This window comes from Myotis davidii, unplaced genomic scaffold (genome assembly GCF_000327345.1).
Source record: "Myotis davidii unplaced genomic scaffold, ASM32734v1 scaffold198, whole genome shotgun sequence".
Lineage (NCBI taxonomy): Eukaryota > Metazoa > Chordata > Mammalia > Chiroptera > Vespertilionidae > Myotis > Myotis davidii.
The window spans coordinates 1,396,356-1,417,573 of NW_006291485.1; the positions used below are offsets into that span (position 1 = coordinate 1,396,356).

At 54.7% G+C, this 21,218-nt stretch overlaps 2 protein-coding genes across 3 annotated transcripts in view; both read left to right on the top strand.

Annotated features, from left to right (window-relative positions):
- The window catches only part of ABCA7 (ATP binding cassette subfamily A member 7), a 19,911-nt gene extending 18,802 nt beyond the window's left edge, over positions 1 to 1,109 (top strand). Inside the window, exons 45-46 of the mRNA XM_006764792.2 lie at positions 483 to 723; positions 830 to 1,109. Of these exons, the coding sequence (XP_006764855.1) occupies positions 483 to 723; positions 830 to 985 (397 nt within the window). The 3' untranslated portion in view covers positions 986 to 1,109. The remainder of the gene's footprint in view (positions 1 to 482; positions 724 to 829) is intronic.
- HMHA1 (histocompatibility (minor) HA-1) overlaps positions 1 to 15,190 on the top strand; it is a 22,759-nt gene extending 7,569 nt beyond the window's left edge. The window contains exons 2-24 of one of the 2 annotated variants that reach the window (XM_006764794.2): positions 2,442 to 2,605; positions 3,449 to 3,779; positions 6,557 to 6,700; positions 6,916 to 7,000; positions 7,081 to 7,153; positions 7,263 to 7,329; positions 7,450 to 7,587; positions 7,694 to 7,758; positions 7,927 to 8,037; positions 8,116 to 8,196; positions 10,143 to 10,331; positions 10,487 to 10,624; positions 10,721 to 10,911; positions 11,028 to 11,146; positions 11,256 to 11,339; positions 11,479 to 11,583; positions 11,694 to 11,866; positions 12,040 to 12,228; positions 12,322 to 12,459; positions 12,719 to 12,945; positions 13,029 to 13,236; positions 14,160 to 14,268; positions 14,362 to 15,190. In XM_006764794.2, coding sequence (XP_006764857.1) covers positions 2,516 to 2,605; positions 3,449 to 3,779; positions 6,557 to 6,700; positions 6,916 to 7,000; positions 7,081 to 7,153; positions 7,263 to 7,329; positions 7,450 to 7,587; positions 7,694 to 7,758; positions 7,927 to 8,037; positions 8,116 to 8,196; positions 10,143 to 10,331; positions 10,487 to 10,624; positions 10,721 to 10,911; positions 11,028 to 11,146; positions 11,256 to 11,339; positions 11,479 to 11,583; positions 11,694 to 11,866; positions 12,040 to 12,228; positions 12,322 to 12,459; positions 12,719 to 12,945; positions 13,029 to 13,236; positions 14,160 to 14,268; positions 14,362 to 14,693 — 3,387 coding nt within the window. In that variant the 5' untranslated portion in view covers positions 2,442 to 2,515 and the 3' untranslated portion in view covers positions 14,694 to 15,190. The remainder of the gene's footprint in view (positions 1 to 2,441; positions 2,606 to 3,448; positions 3,780 to 6,556; positions 6,701 to 6,915; positions 7,001 to 7,080; positions 7,154 to 7,262; positions 7,330 to 7,449; positions 7,588 to 7,693; positions 7,759 to 7,926; positions 8,038 to 8,115; positions 8,197 to 10,142; positions 10,332 to 10,486; positions 10,625 to 10,720; positions 10,912 to 11,027; positions 11,147 to 11,255; positions 11,340 to 11,478; positions 11,584 to 11,693; positions 11,867 to 12,039; positions 12,229 to 12,321; positions 12,460 to 12,718; positions 12,946 to 13,028; positions 13,237 to 14,159; positions 14,269 to 14,361) is intronic. The other variant, XM_006764793.2, reaches the window with a different exon arrangement.
- Positions 15,191 to 21,218: the final 6,028 nt, after the last annotated feature.

Consider the following 21,218-nt stretch of genomic DNA (forward strand, 5'->3'; position numbering starts at 1 on the left):
AGGTGAGGGTCATGGACTGTCCAGGGGAGATGTTGAGGGGGCAGGGCAGGACCAGGGTGGGCTGGAGTCTTATGGGTAAGGGTGGGCCCGTGGGTGGAGGTTGAGGAGGGTCAGGTGAGTAGGGGAGTCAGGTGGAGGTGGGGCCGTGGGAGAGGAAGGGTTGGAGAAGGGATGAGCATCTTAACCCTTTGTACGCCACAAATGTCTATAGACGCAGTGGGGATGCGTGGCAGTTAACTGGTTAACGGACATGGAGGAGGGGGTGGGGTCACGTGTGCTGGGTAGGGGGTCAACAGGGGCCTGGCATTGAGGGTGGGGCCAGAAGAGAGGAGGTGGGTGGGAGGGGTGGGCTGGGCTGTAGGTGTGTCCTCCCCCTCCCCCAACCCCCACAACTCCCACCTTCACAATCCCCCATCCCCCATGACCTCCCACAACCCTCCCTTCACCACCAACCCCCTTAACCACCACCCCTTCACCACCAGATTCGGTGCTGGCCACACGCTGACCCTGCGAGTGCCCGTGGGGAAGTCTGAGCCAGTGATGGCCTTCGTGGCAGCTACGTTCCCAGGGGCTGAGCTGCGGGAGGCTCACGGAAGTCGCCTGCGCTTCCAGCTGCCACCAGGAGGGCGCTGCACCCTAGCGCATGTCTTTGAAGAGCTGGCTGCACACGGGGCAGAGCAAGGCGTGGAGGACTTCTCAGTGAACCAGACCACTTTGGAGGAGGTGCCCAAAGCGCCCGCCCGGGAGGGGCTGGAGGCCACGGTGGGGCTGGGGGCCGGGCTCTCAAGCTGACTTCCCCTCTTGTTCCCTCGGGCTACCCACCTGCTAGGTGTTCCTGTACTTCTCTGAGAACCAGGGCAAGGAGGAGACCGAGGCGGATCACCAGGAAGCAGGCGTGGGGGTGGACCCTGGGTTAGGCCCACAGGTCCCCAAACTCCTCACCCGGTTCCTGGATGACCGCCGCATGACGGAGACAGTGCTCTGAGCCTCCGTCCTCTGTGGGGCGGGAGGGAGGCCCTGGGAGTGACAAAGGCAGGACAGAGCGCCTGGAGCTGGCTCCCAGAGGGCCTGTTCTGCCGGAGGAAATAAAAAGAAGCTCTCCTGTGAAACTGTGCACGTATGTCTGTGTGCTGGGCTGCACGTGTGTCCACAGATGGCTCTGTGCACTCATCTGTATCCAACTGGAGTGTGTGCATGCATGGGCTTGTGGACACATGCACTCATAGGGCACAGGCGAGAACCCAGCTGCAGCCGCCTGGACCCGCAGCTGGGAAGGCGTCTGGTGGGCCTGGGAAGTGGGTTTTATGTGGGCTTCATGGAACCTGGACACTAGTCCCAGGGTCCCTAGTGCCCACGTAGGTCTGGTGCCTGAGGACAGTCCCAGTGAGTGCCTGGCCATGAAGTGGGCATGAGGTCAGGGCGGGGGAATGTCCAGAGCAGCTTAGAGAAGTCCAGTGTGGGTGGGAGGGGGAGCTGGGGTATCGGGACCTCAGGCTTGCTGCCCAGGCCAGAAGCTCGCCAGCTAGCCAGTCTGCCCTTACCACCTGGTCTTGGCCCCCGGAGCAATGAGTGGTGGGCAGAAGGGACTTCTCGGCTGGGTGTGCAGATGGGCCTGGGCCTGGAGGCTGGGTTTGGCATAAGGAGCTGCAGCCCACATGCCCTGTGCCCAGGAGATCCACCCTTCCCGCCTGAGGTCAGTGCGGGTTGGTGTTGGGTAAGGGAGTTGGGGGCTGGGGGGGTGGGTTTCTGGAAGTGTGGGGGAGAGAACCCAGGCTGGGGAGGCTCCAAAAGAACAGGTGGTCATGGGGGAGGGGGAGGGGGTTTAGGGAGGGCAGAGGGAGGGAGGCGGGGTTCTGGACACATGGCTGATACCAGGATGTGAGGAGGTGCAGGGTGACCTCAGGAGTGTTGTCAGCCCTGCTACCCAGCATGTCCGTGATCAGCCTGTGTGTCCCTGGAAGGTAGGGTGGGGCATGGGGGGAGGGAGATGAGCTGAGGCCAGTGCCGACGCCAGGCTGAGGGAGTGACCTGCTATGCCCTGTGGAGCCCAGGCCCTGGGGCCTACGAGGGTGAGGGGTTGCCAGGGACATAGGGTGGAGACTGGAAGGAGGGTGTCTGTGTCCCAGGTCTGAGTGTAAAGCTCCAGGTCATCCATTTCATCTGCAGAGCTTTGTCGTCTGAGCATGCGTGTGCATCAGCGCCCCTGCATGTCACTGTGCCCGAGAGCGAGTCTATTCCCATGTCATTGAGCCCACGGCTCGGTGTCCCTGTGCTGCTCCTGCCCCCGTCAGTGTTCTCCTGCCTGCATCTGGGTGTGTCTGTGCTTCCTTGTGCCCCACCGTGCCAACAGGAGCGCTCAGTCCAATGCGCACTCAGAGCTCCTAAAGTGGAGGCTGGGGGCGGAGCCTGGGCTGGGGGCGGGGCGGGGGCGGGGCCTGCAGCTCCGGGAGCTGCGGCGCCGAGACCCCCGGCTCCTCCACCCGCCTGCTGCCTGCGCTGCTCTGCTGGCCCCACCATGTTCTCCAGGAAGAAGCGCGAACTCATGAAAACCCCTTCGATCTCGAAAAAGAACCGGGCGGGAAGCCCCAGCCCGCAGCCCTCAGGAGTGAGTGAGCCTCTTCGGGGAGGAGGAGCGGGTGGGGACCTTGGGGCCACAGGGGGACAGGGTGCGCCCTCTGCCTGGGCGGCAGGGCCGGGGCCCAGAAGCAAAATGCCGGGCCTGCGATGGGGGGCTCACGCCAGCTACAGCCCCCACCAGGCAGGGCTGCAGGGGCCGCGCAGGTCCAGCCAGGACCCTGGCATTCGGCTCATGGTAGGAGGCCTTTGGGGTGGCCATGGCCTCCCTCATCTGGCCCACGGCCGGCCGTGGGCCCAGGGGGTGGGGTGGCGGTGCCAGCGTGGGGGCGACCTTTGGTTGTGGGCTCTGTAGGATGGGACTCAGAATTTGAGGGCTCCGGTGCTGTTGGATGTGAGAGCGATGGCACAGCGGAGTATCTAACAGGGTCCCTGGGTGTAAGGCCGCCCGGCCCAGGGGGTGTACACAGTCTCGTGTGTTTATGGGGCTCAGGGGTCTCCAGGAGTTGACAGAGGTGTCGTCACCAGGGATTGGGTGCGTCTGCCACAGCCTGAGGTGGGCTACAGGGGCTGGGACCCTCTTCTGGCCCGCCCTCCCCCACCAGGAAGTGGGGTACCCGCGCCCCTGCAGGCCCCGCCCCGGCTGTGGTTTGGGTAGACAGTTGTTTGTGAAAGCTCTGGGGAAGAGGATGTTGGGTAACAGGTGTGGGAGGGGCATGGCCCCAAATCTCAGCCCTCTGACCTCTGGCCTCTGTCCCTCGTGGGGTCAGGTTGAAGACCCCCCCCAGAACCCCATTTCACTTTTGAAGAAACTGAGGTAGTACCTGGGCCAGAGCACCTGCCTTACCCCCCCATCCTCCCCACCCACCTCCAGGAGCTGCCCAGGAAAGATGGGGCGGATGCTCTGTACCAGGGACCCAGCCTGGAGCCACCGAGTGTGACCTCCAACACCAAGGCCACAGGCACGCTCAAGAGGCCCACCAGCCTGAGCCGCCATGCCAGCGGTGCCGGCTTCCCTCTGCCCGGTGCCACTTCCTGGACGCTAGGCCGGAGCCACCGAAGCCCACTGACAGCCGCCAGCCCCGCCGAACCATCCGTTGAGGGGCCCTGGCCCGATGCCGTGGGGGACATCTCCCAGCTCCTGGTTGATGTGGCCCGCTTCGCCGAGGGCCTGGAGAAGCTCAAGGAGTATGTTCTACGTGATGGTGAGAGCCAGCAGGGACACTGAGGCCTGGGGGGAGACTGAAGTAGTACAGGTATCCCAAACCCCGAGGGACCCAGGCACGGTAAAGAGAAGGATCAGAAGGGGATCTTTATGGAAGCAACCGCTGCAGCTAGGGCTTTCAGGGATGTGTAGGAGTTTGGTGGAAACTAGGAGGGAAAGGCATTGAAGCAGAGGAGACGTCATGTGCACTGGCTCAGAAACATGAAATGGAGTTGTGTTTGGAGGAACGAGGTTTGTTGGTATATGAAGTGTGTGAAGCTGAAGGGATTGAGGATGCCAGGGAGAAGGATCCTGGACATTATCCTGAGGGCAGTGGGGATCCACAGAACGTGTTAGAGCAGAGGTCGGACTTGTGTGTTGGGCCGAGGTGGGCGAGAGACAGGCTGAGGTCTGATGGAGCGTCAGCAGGGACAAGGGGCAGGAAGGACAGCATGTGAGCTGCAGGAGGGAGCCGCTTGTGGGATGGCAGTTCCGTTTTCTCCTCCACAAGACTGACAGCCTGGCTTCCTGCTGCGTTATTTTCATCTGTTTCCTGTTTGTCCCTAGCAGGCACCTCAAACCGGGCAGGCACAGCACCTTGTGTGCTGCCTGCTCCTCCCGGAAACCACAGTGCCAAGACCTCACCAAGTGCTCTGACCAGCTCGCCCTAGGCACCCATTTTATAGATGGGAAAACTAAGGCCAGGAGTGGGGCACTGATCTCCGGCTCACCCAGCTGAGGAGGGGTCAGGGCCAGATCCAACCTCAGCCTGCAGTGGCCTCTGTGTCTTCAGGGCGCTAATGAGGAGCTCTGTGTAGAGGCCCAGCCCCTTCTGGGTGGGAGTGGGAACCCCCAAGGTTATCTGGTCACAGAGGCAGGGCCTGAGCTCTTTCCTGGGGAAACTTGCTAATCTCGGTTCCTTTCCTATTCTGGCACTTCCTTGGAGGCCTGGTCTGGGTGGGGCTGAGTCCTGGAGGCGTTTGGGATAGGGTTGGGGACACACTTCATCATGCCTCGGGCGTCCTGGGCCTGGGAAAGAGACTGGAGCAGAGGGGATGTGGGTTTGAATCCTGTGCTGCCCCTGCTTGTCCAGCTGTGAGACCTTGGACCAGCTGCCTGCCTCTCTAAGCCTCAGGTGTCTTATCTGTGAATCAGGACAACTATATGCTCAGGGCTTATGGTTGTCCGGACTCACAGATAAGACACCTGAGGCGTATAGTGACTGTTACCAGGTGTTCTCAGCATATTGTGTGTTGTCTTGGGGACCAATATGCTGCTGCAGGGGACCCCGAGGTGAAGGGACAGAGCAGGGTGCGGGGTCCCCAGCCCTCTGGGAGCACATGGCGCTTGGGGATGGCCGTGCCAAGCTGAACATGTCCAGGCTTCCCTGGCGTCGGGCCTGGCGTCGGCTTCCCGGTGGGGGTGCTGCAGGGACCCAGGTGGCTGAGGCCAGGCAACACAAGGGGCGAGGGGCCAGGTGTGGGGAAGGGATGTCCTGGGAAGGGGCCTGGCCTGGCCTTTCCCCAGCATCTTCCCTGGATTCCTGAAGCCCCTTTATGCCTCTGAGTTGGTTTCGGTGTCAGGACCCCCCAGGTTTCAAGGGCCATCCAAAGGGGTCCTCAGTGCTGAAAAGGGTCGGGCCTATTTTCAGGTTCCACTAATGTTCTGAGCAGGCCCACCAGGCAGAGACAGAAGGTCAACAGGTGTCCAAGCTGTCGTCCCAGCCGGCCCCCAGCCTCCTGGGTCTTAGCACCTAGTTGTCCCCTCCCCTTACAGACACTGCTACGGTTTTGTTTTTATTGGTGTGTTTTACACACACTGTTCTGCCTGCACGTGCTGCTTTTCAGAACATCTGAAGAGAGCATCTAAAACCACAGTTCTAAGATACAGAGCTAACCTTGACTCCCTATGCTCCATCACCGCGTAGGGCAGTGATGGTGAACCTTTTGAGCTCGGCCTGTCAGCATTTTGAAAAACCCTAACTTAACTCTGGTGCCGTGTCACATATAGAAATTTTTTGATATTTGCGACCATAGTTAAAGATTTATATTTTTGATATTTATTTTATATATTTAAATGCCATTTAACAAAGAAAAGTCAACCAAAAAAAAAATGAGTTTGCGTGTCACCTCTGACACGCGTGTCATAGGTTCACCATCCCTGGCCTAGGGTTCCCCTTTGCCCTGGAGATAAAGCCAGGCAGGGTCCTTCTGTGTGTCGTTCTCATGCCTTCAAGCATAGTGTAGGTGGAAAAGCTGTGTGATCCTTGAGAAATGACTTTCCCTCTCTGTGCTTCAGTTTCTTCATCTGCAAAATGGGGATGATGACAGTGCCTGTGTCATGGGGCGGCTGTTGGGAGAGTGCGAGATAACAGGGTGCTTGAGGCCTGGTATCCAGGCAGGCCGGGAAAGGAGAGAGCTGGATAGAGCCTTGAGCAGCCCTGAGGGTTGGGGCAGGGAAGGGGCCAGGTGGGCTGCAGGAAGGAGGAGGTACCAGGACTGCAACTTGAAGGACAAGCAGTTTGCTTTCTGGAGGGATGAGGGAAGTGTTCTGAGAAGAAGGGACTGCCTAGGCCAAGGTCTGGCCTTTGTTGCCCTGGCCAGCACCCAAAAGAGGGACAGTGCCCTACCTGACAGTCCCATAGGAAGCCTTGGGCAGCTGCCCGCTCCCACCTCTACCTCAGTTTTCCCACCTGGGGGCAGGATCTTTGAGGAATACGTGGGCAGGTTGTCTCGGGGCCACCCACTCCCTCCCTGCTCATACCTGCTCTGCCCGCAGACCTCCTGGAGGCCCGCCGGCCGCTGGCCCATGAGTGCCTGGGCGAGGCCTTACGAGTGATGCGCCAGGTCATCTGCAAGTACCCACTGCTGAACACTGTGGAAACGCTCACAGCTGCGGGCACCCTCATTGCCAAGGTCAAAGGTCAGCTGGCCAGGACAGAGCAGCAAGGGCTCTCTGCCTGGAAGGGCTTCCTGGAGGAGGGGCTGTTTGAAGTGGGTTTTGAAGGATAGCTAGGAGTTCGATGGGCACACTTGCTCCAGTGATTTCCCTGGGCTCAGGGCCCCCTTCACGTAGTTGTAGGGGTGGTCACATCCCAGAGTGAGCCCAGCCTCCTCGTCCTTGTCTCTGCCCGCCAGCCTTCCATTACGAGTGCAACAATGAGGCAGACAAGCAGGAGTTTGAGAAGGCCTTGGAGACCATTGCCGTCTCCTTCAGCAGCACGTGAGCGCGGGCCCTGTGGGCGGGAGCGGGGGTGTGTGGGGACCTTGTACCCCTGGATACTGACAGCCCTGACCCTGCAGCGTGTCCGAGTTCCTCATGGGTGAAGTGGACAGCAGCACCCTCCTGTCAGTGCCCCCTGGGGACTCGAGCCAGGTGAGCAGGGATGGCCTTCTCTGTCTGGGAGCGATGATGGTCTCCTGATGGGTAGACATCACCTGGGACCCAGCACAGGGCTGGGCTCACATGGACTCTCCCTACACAGTCCATGGAGAACCTGTACGGACAGGGAAGTGAGGGCGCCCTCCCTTGCGCTGAGGACTGTGATGCTGGTGAGTCTCTGAGCCACACACACTGGGCAGGCATGTGCTTGAATGGTGGATGGAGGGGCGGAGGACTGGGACTGAGGGTGTGCTGGAGGGTGGAGCCTGGGCTGAGAGGCCACTCTGCAGGCTGCCTGCAGCCCGAGGAGGTGGACATGCTGCTGCAACGCTGTGAGGGAGGCGTAGATGTGGCCCTGCACTATGCTAAGAACATGGCGAAGTACATGAAGGACCTCATTGGCTACCTGGAGAAGCGGACTGCCCTGGGTGAGTGCTGGCCTGGGGTGAGACCTGCCAGGGCACCCCCTCCCCCTCACGTACCCCTTGCTTACTCCCCTCCCCTCTGCACTGACTCCTCTTCTCTGCCCTGCAGAGATGGACTTTGCCAAAGGCCTGCAGAAGATTGTCCACAACTGCAGACAGAGCGTCATGCAGGAGGTGGGGCCACGGGCCTGGGTGTGAGTCCCTGCAACTGAGAAGGGCCAAAAGGAAGGGGCTCCCTGTCTATGCTATGGTGGTGGCTGAGGGAACCCGAGGGAACCAGGGAGGGCTTCCAGGAGGGCCTGGGTGCTGTCCCACCCCTCTAACTGCCGCTCTCTCCAAAAGCCCCACATGCCCCTCCTGTCCATCTACTCGCTGGCCCTGGAGCAGGACCTGGAGTTCGGCCACGGCTTGGTGCAGGCATTGATCACGCTGCAGACCCAGACCTTCATGCAGGTGGGCTGCCCCCCGGAGGCTGGGTGAGGAGGCAGGCGGGTTACCAGGGTCTCCTGCTCACGGCCCATCTCACCCCAGCCCCTGAACCTGCGGCGGCTTGAGCATGAGAAGCGCAGGAAGGAAATCAAGGAGTCCTGGCACCGTGCCCAGAGGAAGCTGGTACCTTGGGAGGCAGGCGGGCGGGTAAGGGTGGGGCGGGCTGGCCTCTGAGCTGCAGTCCCAGGCATGGACCTACACCAAACTGTGGTTTCCTGCCTCTTGTGCACTCGTTGACATCTTACTGAGCACCTGTCTTGTCTCACACTCACCCCACATCCAGAGGAGTGCTCCACCTCAATCCACCCTCCTCCCTTTTCCCAGGCCTTTTACAGGTGCTTAGCTGTGGAGATCATGTGACTTACTTCACTAAATCTCTATTGATGGGCCTTTTAGTTGTTGCTGAGCTGTTGCTGTTTCAAACACCACTGCTGTGACAAGCCTGTGCCCTCTTTTGGATCAAGCATTTATTTCAGATCTCTGCCTGAAAGGGAATGGCTGGGTTGGGGTGTGAGAGTACGAGCTATCCCCTCGAACCAGAGCTGCACTTTCCCCCCCTTTGTGAAGCTCGGTCCATATCCTTTGCTCCCTTTGGATTGGACTGTGGTCTGTTTCTTATTGATTTGCCAGAGCTCTTTACATGTTAAAGAACTCAGCCTCTGATGGTGTGTGTTAAGATCCACTCCTTGGCCTATTTTACCAGGTAGAAACCTGTGATTGCCAGCAGTAGTCTTTTCTTTTGTTAATCCTCACCCGAAGATATTTTTTCCATTGATTTTTACAGAGAGTAGCAAGGGAGGGAGGGATGGTGAGAGAGAGGGGGGCAGGGAGAGAAACATCCATGTGAGAGAGGTACACCAATTGCTTGCCTCCTGCACACGCCCCAACTGGGGCCAGGTATCGAATCTGCAACTCAGATATGTGCCCTTGACTGGGACTCAAACCCATGACCCTTTGGTGCATGGGCCGACGCTCTAAGCACTAAGCAACACTGGCCAGGGCAATAGTCTTTTCTTTTATGGTTTCTGGGTTTTGTGTCTTGCACCGAAATTTTTTATTTAAAAAATTCCCCCGTGGTTTCTCCTAGTACAGGGGTGGGCAAACTTTTTGACTCGAGGGCCACAATGGGTTCTTAAACTGGACCAGAGGGCCGGAACAAAAGCATGGATGGAGTGTTTGTGTGAACTAATATAAATTCAAAGAAAACATCATTACATAAAAGGGTACCGTCTTTTTTTTTTTAGTTTTATTCATTTCAAACGGGCCGGATCCGGCCCGCGGGCCGTAGTTTGCCCACGGCTGTCCTAGTACCTATACCCGTTCTTTACCTTTAAGCCTTTGAAGGTGCAGGCTGCAAGGTGTGGCCCCAGAAAGCCCATGGGTTTTTTTGTTTTTTTGTTTTAATATATTTTATTGATTTTCTACAGAGAGGAAGGGAGAGAGTCAGAAAGCCAGAAACATCGATGAGAGAGAAACATCGATCAGCTGCCTCCCGCACATCTCCTTCTGGGGATGTGCCCGCAACCCAGGCACATGCCCCTGACAGGAATCGAACCTGGGACCTCCCAGTCCACAGGCCGACGCTCTATCCACTGAGCCAAACCGGTTTCGGCAAACCCATGGGTTTTGACTAAGTGCCTTCCTGCCCACCCAGAGGGTGCTTGACTTCCTGCCTGGGCGGCTGCACTGTTTTCTCTGAGAGGGGAAGTGAAAGAGCGTGTGCGTCACCAGCCGCTCTGACGGGGGTGGGTATAGGTGTCAGGGGCTGATGAAGGCTGTGCCTCCTTCAGAGCTTAGCTATGCCTCAGCTTCCCAGGCTGTCAAATGGGCACACTAGATCGATCCAGTTCCTCCTGGAGTCCCATGAGAGGTGTCACCTCCTATTCTTCTACTGTCAGTTCTTGGACAGGTGCCTGTTTGCCCACTGGGCCATGGGATGTTACCATGGGACGTGGGTGGTGGTGGTGCCTGACTCAGTGTCTGGCTGCTGGGGTGGGAAGTGGGGAAAGCCAGGACCCAGCTCATTTGAAGGACAGTTTGGAAATGGTCTCTCTGCTTCCCGCCCACAGCAAGAGGCAGAGTCCAACCTTCGGAAGGCCAAACAGGGCTACGTGCAGCGCTGTGAGGACCATGACAAGGCCCGCCTGCTGGTGGCCAAGACGGAGGAGGAGCAGGTGGGCACGGGGCCTGGAGCAGGGGGCACCGTCTCCAAGGCCCTGGACAAGCGGCGGCGCTTGGAAGAGGAGGCCAAGAACAAGGTGGGTGCGAGGGGGGGGGCAGTTCTGACACACTGTGTGAAGTTCCCCACCTCTGTTCTGCCGGGAAAGCCCTCCCACCGTTCTGCTGGCTGGGTTTCTGTGGGTCTTGCATCCCAGGTTGAGGTCTCTCTGTGCGCCCCCGACCCCCACCCCAGGCAGAGGAAGCCATGGCCACATACCGCACATGCGTGGCGGATGCCAAGACACAGAAGCAGGAGCTGGAGGACACCAAGGTGACGGCGCTTCGACAGATCCAGGAGGTCATCCGGCAGAGTGACCAGACCATCAAGTCGGTGGGTGCCAGGTGCTCCCAGGCTCTGGCTGCTGGCCGGCTGCGCAGCTACCCGTGCAAACTGCTGACCTCACTGCCTGTGCCCTGTCTCCCTCAGGCGACCATCTCCTACTACCAGATGATGCACATGCAGACGGCCCCGCTGCCCGTGCACTTCCAGATGCTGTGTGAGAGCAGCAAGCTCTATGATCCGGGCCAGCAGTACGCCTCCCACGTGCGCCAGTTGCAGCGTGATGAGGAGCCCGATGTGCACTATGACTTTGAGCCTCATGTCCCCACCAGCAACTGGTACGGCTGTGTGCACGCGCCCTGGGAGCCGGCTTCGCGCCTGAGATGGGGGTAAGCATGATGAGGCCCCTCTGACCCCCATCATGGCTCCTCCCCCCGGCTTTTACTCCCACCAGGTCCCCCGTCATGCGTGCCCGGAAAGGCAGCTTCAATGTTGGTGACGCTGCGGAGGCTGCTAGTGGCCCCCCTGATGAGGGTGGGCCCAGCGATGGGACGCTTGCCAAGGAGCGCAGGGGTGAGTGCCCACTGGGGGTGGGTGCCTGGCAGGATTGTGGGGTGGGTGAGGCCTCCCTCCAGCCCTTCTCAGCCTCACTCAGCCCTTCACTAGATGTGCCATTCTGCAGGTGGGCGTGGACATCAGGTGCACAAGTCATGGCCAACCTCCAACCCAGACTCTGATGGCAGCCTAGACCCCAGTCCTGGCTCAGGTGAAGGACCTGCCCTGCTGGCCAGGGACAGCTCACCATGTGGTCAGGGTGATGGAGAGGGCCCTTGGGGGAGCAGCTGGCCAACCGGGTGCTGCTCCCTCTGGGCTTTGGGTATTTGACACCCCTATTTCCTGCTCAGGGGACTTTAAGAAGTTTGAACGGATGTCGTCCAGCGGCACCATGTCATCCAGCGAGGAGCTGGTGGACCAGGAGGGCAGTGCAGGGGCATCAGCCTTTGAGCAGGGTAAGGGGCCTCTGAGCCCGGCAGTAAGGGGAGAGGGGTTTAGACTCTGCCTGTGGGCCTGGTCCTGACCTGCCTTGGTGACAATGACCACCTGTCCCCCCCGCCCCCAGCTGACCTCAACGGCATGACCCCTGAGCTTCCAGTGGCTGTGCCCAGTGGGCCCTTCCGCCACATGGGACTTTCCAAGGCAGCCCGAACTCACAAGCTCCGAAAGCTCCGTTCCCCAGCCAAGTGCCGGGAGTGCAACAGCTATGTCTACTTCCATGGCGCTGAGTGCGAGGAGGTGAGTGGGGGCCCCAGGGATGGCTGGAAGGTCCCATATGGAGCACAGGGGACTCTGGGAGTGACCATCGGGACTGTCTTTCAGAAACTGCCCTGTGGGGGAGTGGGTCATGAGGGCTTCAGGGAGGAGGGAAGGAGGACCCAGGCTCTCTGCTCACTATGCACTGCCCCTAGTGCTGCCTGGCCTGCCACAAGAAGTGTCTGGAGACCCTGGCCATCCAGTGTGGACACAAGAAGCTTCAGGGCCGCCTGCAGCTCTTTGGCCAGGACTTTGGCCAGGCAGCCCGTGCCACTCCTGATGGCGTGCCCTTCATTGTCAAGAAGTGTGTTTGTGAGATTGAGCGGCGGGCTCTGCGCACGAAGGTGACTCGTGTGGGGACAGCAGCAGGGGCTTCATCCCAGAGGCACAGGGAGGGGAAGCAGGTGTGGGCTGAGGCTGACCGTGGACCCCCACAGGGCATATACCGGGTGAACGGGGTGAAGACGCGTGTGGAGAAGCTGTGTCAGGCCTTCGAAAACGGCAAGGAGCTGGTGGAGCTGTCCCAGGCCTCGCCTCACGACATCAGCAATGTCCTTAAACTCTACCTGCGCCAGGTGAGCCCCATGGGGGAAGAGCAGATACTGGGCAGGACCCAGGCTGGCAGGGGCGGGGCTTCTTGGGGTTGTGGGCTGCTAAGCCAGGGATGTGGCCAGGGCAAGAGCAGATCTGGTTATGGGTTGGGGTGGGACCAGCACCTGGCAGAGGTCGGGTTGATGCTAGGGGCATGGCCAGGGAAGGACAGGAGGGGACTGGGCCAGGATCACTCATGACACCCCCCATCCCCACTCCTCCTGCCCCCACGTCACTTGGCAGCTGCCTGAGCCACTCATCTCCTTCCGCCTCTACCATGAGCTTGTGGGGCTGGCCAAGGACAGTCTGAAGGCGGAGGCTGAAGCGAAGGCAGCGTCCCGGAGTTGTCCGGATATGGCTGAGAGCGAGGCCGTGGCCATGGCTATGGTAGGCCGGTTGCGGGAGCTCCTGCGTGACCTGCCACCCGAGAACAAGGCCTCGCTGCAGTACCTGCTGCAGCACCTCCGCAGGTGAGGGTCAGCCAGGCAGGGGTCCATGGTGGCTGGGTCCGGGGAGCCACCCTCACCTGCTTCTGCACCCCTCGACTTCTCAGGATTGTGGAGGTAGAGCAGGACAACAAGATGACCCCCGGGAATCTAGGCATTGTGTTCGGGCCCACGCTGCTGCGGCCACGGCCTACAGAGGCCACCGTGTCCCTCTCCTCCCTGGTCGATTACCCCCACCAGGCCCGCATCGTGGAGACCCTCATCACCCACTATGACCTGGTTTTCGAGGAAAAGCCTGAAGAGAACAGGGGACAGGTGAGGTGGCAGGTGGATCAGGGGAAGGTGCAAGGGTCTGCTCATGGGGGGATGCAGGTGGGGAGGACTGGGAGGTGTCTGGTTTCCACAGGGACAGCCTCCGAGGGGTCCTTTAAGCAAAGTGTGGGCTCAAATCTGGGGGATACCCCACTCAGTGCAGAGGCGTTGGCTCATCCTGTGTCCTACAGCCAGACCCTTGGCTGGGTCCAACTTGCTACTTTACCTGGCTGCTGGGTCTTAATTTTAAGCCAACAGTTTTTGTTTCTGCAGGTTTGTGTGTCCAAACAGCCCCCTGCTCTAGTATATATATTTTTAAATTCTTACCTGAGGATATGTTTTGTTACTGATTTCAGAGAGGAAGGGAGAGGGAGAGGGAGAGAGAGAAACATCGATGAGAATCATTCATTGGCTGCCTCCTGCATGCCCCCTACGGGGAGATCGAGCCTGCAACTCTTCTTAAGAGAAACATCGATGTGAGAAACATCAGTTGCCTCTCATACACATCCTGACTGGGGATTAAATCCACAACTTTTTGGCATACAAGACAAGGCTCCAACCAACCGAGCCACCTGGCCAGGGCCCTGCTCTAGTATTCAGTCCCTTTGCCTGAGTCTTTATCTTTAGGCATCTCTTGGGGTTTGGGCAACAGGTCCCTGGTCTCCAGAGGCAAGATTGGGTGTGGCCTCAGGATCACAGTGTCCTTGCTGGCTGTACCTGCAGGACCCAACCCACCTGCCAGAGCCTGCTGCCCCTGCTGGGAGAGCTGTCACTCATGACATGGGAACGGGGCCCTCAGCCTCAGATGCAGCGGGTGGTGACAAATGTTAGAGATTTAAAAAATGTGGCTAATTTACAAGCCAGAAAATGGAGCTTGGACGGGCTGGGTTCCAGGCCCCTCCCTGACCTCCCTGCCACCCCTGCAGTATGGGATGCCCACCCAGCGGGCTGAGGTGTTGCTCCAGGTACCCTACTCGGAGACCAATGAGGAGACTGCCTTCCCCCTGCAGGAAGAAGCTGAGGACGGAGGCCCAGGTGAGTGGATCGGCCTAGGGAGCTCAATGGGAGATACCTCTCCCTGTTTCTCCCTCTGTCTCATGTCTCTCCCTCTGTCTCTCCCTCTCACAGACCTACCAGAATCCCATGTTGCCTCCAACGACTCTGACTCAGAACTGGAGGAGGCCCCAGAGCTGCTGTCCCCGGCAGAGGGGGGAGCCTTGCACCACCTCAGCTTCTTGGAGAAGCAGGGCAGTGAGGCCAGCGAGGAGGCGGCTGGGGACAGCGGCAGTGAGGAGCAGCTGGGACCCTCAGCTGGGGAGGATGGTGACTGGGAGGGGCTGTCCCAGTACAACACCAACCAGTCCAACAATGTAGCTGAGAGTCCGCTGCCCGCCATGAAGCATGGTGACAGGCATGTCATAGCAGGCACTGGCCCGGAGAGCAGGCCCGAGTTTGTCTAGCTGGGACCTCGGGTGGCCTGTGCTGTGGCTGGGGGCCGAGCACCACCCTGTTCCTGGCTCCTGTCACTGCATGTCCCCAGGCCTGGCCATACTGTGCCAGGCTCTGTGTCTAGGCTGCAATGGCCCACAGTGGTGAGGGCATCAACAGCCACCTTTTCCACAAGCTTCCAGGAGCAAGTCCATGGTCCACCCAGTGCCCCTTTGCATGACCCGCTTGGCTGAGCTGGGGACTTTGCTCTCAGGAGTCACCAGGGGGCTTTGTGGACAGAGGAACTGCCTGAGTGACCCCAGCATTCTGCTCAGGGCTGGCCACTCCTTGGACCTGCCCTGACCTATAACTTTTGGTTGTCGGGCTGTGGAAGGCCGCTCTGGAAGCCAGACAAATGTCAGGGACAGATGGCAGCACTGGGTTTGGACATCTGGGGTTTAGGTACATGATGGGATCTCCCTTCACATGTGTACATATTTTGCTTAAAATAAAGTTGCTGCCCAGCTGGCGTGGCTCAGTGGTTGAGTGTCGACGCATGAACCAGGAGGCCACATTTCAATTTCTGGTCAGGGCACATGCCCAGATTGTGGGCTCGATTCCCAGTAGGGAGCATGTAGGAGGCAGCCGATAGATGTTTATCTCTCATTGATGTTTCTCTCTCTCCCTCTCTCTTCCTCTCTGAAATAAAAAAATATATATATTTTAAAAAACATTTAAAATAAAGTTGTTAATCTGAATGGCAACTTGGGGGACGGGACACGGGGTTCCTTTGCTTCCTCGCTGGGGAGGCTGTGAGGAAGGAAAGTCTACTCCAAATGGCCCAGTGAGGTGTGTGAGCCCAGGGAGCCTTTGAGTCAAGCTGTGCAAACATGTACATGTTAGATAACCACCTCAATAAACGCTGCCTCAGCACTATCCAGTAGAACCTTCCAGAAGACAAAAAACACTCTTCATCTGTGCTGTTCAAGTACCAGCTGCATTTCCTTTTTTAAAAAATGTATTGAAAAAACTAAAACTGGAACTCCCGTTTGACCCAGTGATCCCACTTCTAGGAATATATCCCAAGAAACTAGAAACACCAATCAGGAAGGATATATGCACCCCTATGTTCATAGCAGCACAATTTACAATAGCTAAGATTTGGAAACAACCTAAGTGCCCATCCACAGATGAGTGGACTAAAAACCAGTGGTACATCTACACCCAAAAAACAAAGTGTTGATTTGAGCCCTGGCCGGTGTTCTCAGTGGTTAGAACGCCGGCCCATGGACTGAAGGGTTGCGGGTTCCATTCCTAATCAGGAGCACTTACTGGGGTTAGTGGTTTGCTCCCTGCCCCTGGTTGGGCACGTGCAGGAGGCGACCAGTTGATCTCTCTCCCTGTCTCACTCTCTCTGAACAATCAATGGAAAAAATATCCTCAGGTGAGGGTTAACAAAATTTGATTGGAGAGATGGAGAGAACATGGATTTGTTGTTCCACTTCTGCACTCACTGGTTGATTCTTGTATGTGCCCTGACCAGGCATCGAACTCGAAACCTTGGCACATTGGGATGCTTTAACCAACTGAGCACCCAGCAGGGCTGGCTGCATTTCCCATGCGTTCTCAGCACCTGGAATCAGGCCCGACTAACCTGCGGAGCTCTTACACATTTCACTTAGTTTGTTTAGATTGAAGAGCCTCAGGAGGGTGGTGGCCACCATCTGGGACAGCAGAGGGGGGACAGGTCAGGACTCCCCCCAATGCATATTACCTCCCCATAGCCAGGTTTATACTGGAGGGCAGCCCAGCAGAGAAGAGCCCCAAATTTTCAATATATATTAACAGATATATAAGCTTTATTTGAGTTTCTGCATAAATATCACTGAGGTCAAACAAGATTTTCCAAAGGGTTAAAATGTATTAAACAACAGAACTTGGTCCTTCCCTTTAGTTTGTCTCTGATCAGTTGACTAGTCTGCCCTACCATTTTTACCAGAAACAAAACCTAAAACTCTTCAGGTGGCATTTCCCTTTTGTCTGGAAATCTCTTAAAATGCTTCTCCCTACTCCACTGGAGGCAAAAACACACCCCTGGCTCTCTTGTTTAAATTTCAGTGGTTTGCGGTGTACAAATGAAGAACTTAATGTTAACATACAAAATGTACATGTATGCCGTTAACAGTAATTTTGCTTTAAGCTTTTCTCATTAAGTAATTATTTTTATTTTTATAATCTCTCCACAAGAAGTTATGAAAATACCTGTCAATACATTGAAAAGTCACTTTAAAATCCTGGGATGAAAAATTCTAAATATGTTCCATCTTCTGTGGTTTACAAATAACAAAATTCTATAACTTAGAGCTTCTGAATGATTTTGACAGGCATTTACTAAGAAGAGGCAGGACATTCGCTATTCAGCTTCCACCCCAACTGAGTTTTTGAGAAACTACATTTGTTGACAGTCACCACACACCAACTCCACAGCCCAATAGCCTGACATTGGTACCATTGGGCTATGGAGTCAGAGTGTGTGGAAGAGCCCCAACTTTTAATTCAGTGCAGGAGAATTAGGCAGAATCCACACCCAGTTGTAACAAAAGCAGCCAGGGAGCAAGGGCTTCCCCTCCTGATACAAAACAGACACCCAAAACCACAGCACACCCCAGGCATAGCTAAGAAGTGGTCGTGATGAGTCAGTCAGGGCACTGCAACAGCAGGCCTCGTCTCTGCAGAAACTTCCTAAGAAAGCCAGAAAAGGAGACCACACGCCAGCACACTGTAGCCCGGTACCGTTTTGGGGCAAAGATTAGTTGGCACATAGCCACACACTCTTGGTGACATGCCACCCTGTACGCCACTTGCGCCCTAGAGAGGTGGGTCATTGAACTCTGAAAACACTTATTATCTGGCCCTTTACACAAAAGACATGTACATTTTGATCTTTTTTTTTTATCTACATTTTTTAAAGGACAGAAGAATTAACAGCTGAAACTAATAGTCAAGAGTTCAGCTAGACAGCAGCTTTTCACTATCGGCATTAGTCAGAAAGCAAATGTCACGTAAAGCACCCCATTCTTAGATGCAAAAGCATCTCTGGCACCTAATGGGTCTGCAAACACCGGCCTCCAACTTGTTAGAGGCACCTTCACAGGGTGGGCCAATTTCATGTCCTGGTGGCGGAGAACTATGAAAGTGCCAGGTCTTGACCTCATCCCACCTGTCCCCAAGGAATCCCACGGCGGGTGTCACAGAGCAGGGAGCCACCCTGAGCCCATCTCAGGACTTGGGACAGGCTGTGCTTGGTGGCATAGGCAGAACGAGGTCTCTAAGAAATAAAGGGGAGCCAGGTGCTGCTGGGAGGAGGGCACAGAGACCACAGTGCCCCCACAGGTGACAATAATGCCCATGCCGCTGCAGCTAGAAACCTAACCAAGGGAGCCTGGGACACTTCACAAAGGGACAACAACAGCTTCAGAGAGAGCACACCAACCACAGCAAAGGACTTTCCACAGACACTCGTGAGCCAATTCTATTCATTCAAAGAGTTAAATACTAAGGAATAACCAAGACGTTTTGTGTGTGGCAAAATATACATAAAATTTACCATATTAACCATTTTTAAGTGCACAGCTCAATAACATTAGCACATTCACATGGTGCAGCCATCACCACCATCCATCTTAGAACTTTTTCATCTTCCCAAACTGGAGCTCAGTCCCATTAAACACTAAACCACTTTCCCTCTCCCCCAGCCCCTGGCTCCCACCATCTACTTTCTGTCTCTAAGTCTGACTCCTCTAAGGACTTCCTGTGAGTGGAATCACAGTGCTCTGTGCCTGGCTCATTTTGGAATGTGGATATTTGGAGGAAAAGGAGACTTGTTTTACCATTAGACACACTACAAAACACTGCTTTTTAAAACCTAAATTGAGCATTGGAAGAATCCTGAAACAAACCATCTGAGTCTACATGGAAGAGGCAACCCAGGGAGGATCTGCCAGACACCACACACTCCACGGTGCTGAGATCACTGTGTGGGGGGAGAGAAAGGAATGACATCCTGGATCACAGGGTGCCCAAAAGCAAACCCCAGGATTTAAGGCAGCGGTTCTCAACCTGTGGGTCGCGACCCCTTTGGCGGTCAAACGACCCTTTCCCAGGAGTCATCTAAGACCATCCTGCATATCAGATATTTACATTATGATTCATAACAGTAGCAACATTACAGTTATGAAATAGCAACGAAAAGAATTTAATGGTTGGGTCACAACATGAGGAACTGTATTTAAAGGGCCAGAAGGTTGAGAACCACTGATTTAAGGCCTATGTAAATATACCTAGAACTGGGAATTTAAGAAATAAACAAATTGAGGTAATTTTTGCAAATTATGTATCTATTAAGGGGCTTGTATCTAGAATAAAGAACTCTTACACCTCAATAATAAAAACACAAACAACCCAACTAAACTAAAGGCAAAGAATAAACATTTATCCAACGATAATATGCAAAACAGCCATGAGGATGTGAAAGATACATCAGTCATTGGGGAAAATGACTCCTAACCACAAAAAGACTCGGCCTCGCTCACCCACACTGGGATGGACACACAGATGTGAAGCTGGAATCTCTGTATGGGGCTCATGGGAATGCAAAACGGGGCAGCCACTTTGGAAAACAATCTGGCAGTTTCTGGAAAGATTATCCAGAGTTTCCATATAACCCTGCAATTCCCCTTGTAGGTGCACTTCCAGGGTACTGAACACATGTCTGCACAAAACCTGTTCACACCAGCATGGTCAAAAGGTGGACACTACCCAAGTGTACAACAGTTAATGAACAAACACCACGTGGTCAATCCACACACTGGAATATTACTCAGTCATGAAAAGGAGTGAAGCACTGACACTCGCTACGTGAATGAACTTTGAAAATATGATGCTCAGTGAGAGAAGCCAGACACAAAAGACTATACAGTGTGATTCCTTTTATGTGAAATGTCCAGAACAGGCAAATCCAGACAAAAAGTGGGTCCAAGGTTGTCAGGTTCTGGAGAATGGAGGTGACTGCTGATGAGGATGGTTTTTTTGTTCCAAAATCTTCTGCAATTTATCAATCAAGAATACATGCGGGCATGTATCCTTGGCAAATAAAATGAGTAGTGAACTCAGCACTTACAGCAAGGTGGCAATATTAGCTCAATATTATTGAGCTATCCTACAAATTAAGAACTGACAAATCAAGAACATAATGAAATAGAAGGCTTCTATAAACCAACCAATTTTATTTTTTATTTTCAAATTGATTTTAGAGGGTGGGGGAGAGAAAGAAAAAAAACAAAACATTAGCCCTAACCGGTTTGGCTTAGTGGATAGAGCATTGGACTGAAGGGTCCCAGGTTCGATTCCAGTCAAGGACATGTACCTTGGTTGCGGGTACATCCCCAGTAGGGGGAGTGCAGGAGGCAGCTGATCGGTGTTTCTCTATCATCGATGTTTCTGGCTCTCTATCCCTCTCCTTTCCACTCTGTGAAAAATCAATAAAATATATTTTAAAAAAAAAACAGCAGCAACAAAAATAAGGACAAATGCATATATATATTGTTTGCCTCCTGCAAGTGCCCTACTGGGGATTGAACCCAAAATGTGGGTATGTACCCAGACTGGGAATCGAATGGGCAACCTCCTGGTGCACGGGACGACGCCCAACTGAGACACACTGGCCAGGGCCAAGCCAACTGATTTTAGACATAAAGATTGAAAAAATTTAAGAGCAAAATAAATGTTTCTAACTCTCTATCTCTCTCCTTTCCTCTCTGTAAAAACTCAATAAAATATATTTTAAAAAAAAAAGAAAAAATTTAAGAGCAAAATAAATTAATAGTGCTGAGAAAAGTATTAACACGCCCCGCCAAAAAAACCCACAAAGAAACCTGACAATGAAATCAAGAAGACACCAAGATTCGGTTAATGGATTCTGCACAAGATCTCAACTTGGATCCTTAAATTTAGGCAAGCAAAATGCTACTTGATTAAATAAATACTCTGATATGCATTGAAACCACTTTTTAAATTGTATGATCGGTATACAGGACAATGTTCCAACCAACTGAGCCACACTGGCCAGGGCAACACTGTATTTTCTTGTCCAAAAAATCCCAAATGGGAAACAAGATGATTTGTAACATCATAGCCAATGGCTTATTGCCTAGTTTCTGGCTTACTGTTACACTTCAAGTCCTAGTTTTTCAGCCACTAGGAAATAAAAATTCCCAATTTGCTTCCTAGTTTTCAAAAATTATTAAGGCCTTGGCCAGGTAGCTCAGTTGGTTAGATAGTCATCCCAATACCAAGGTTGCGGGTTCGATCTCTGGTCAGGGTACACACAAGCAACCAATTAATGCACCAATAAGTGGAACAACAAATTGATGTTTCTCTCTCTCCCCTCCTTTCTCTAAAGTCAATAAATAAAACAATTAACAATTAATTTATTGGTATACTCAGTGCTACCATAAAGTAACTAGAAAATGAATTAGTGTACACACTAAGCCTGACCT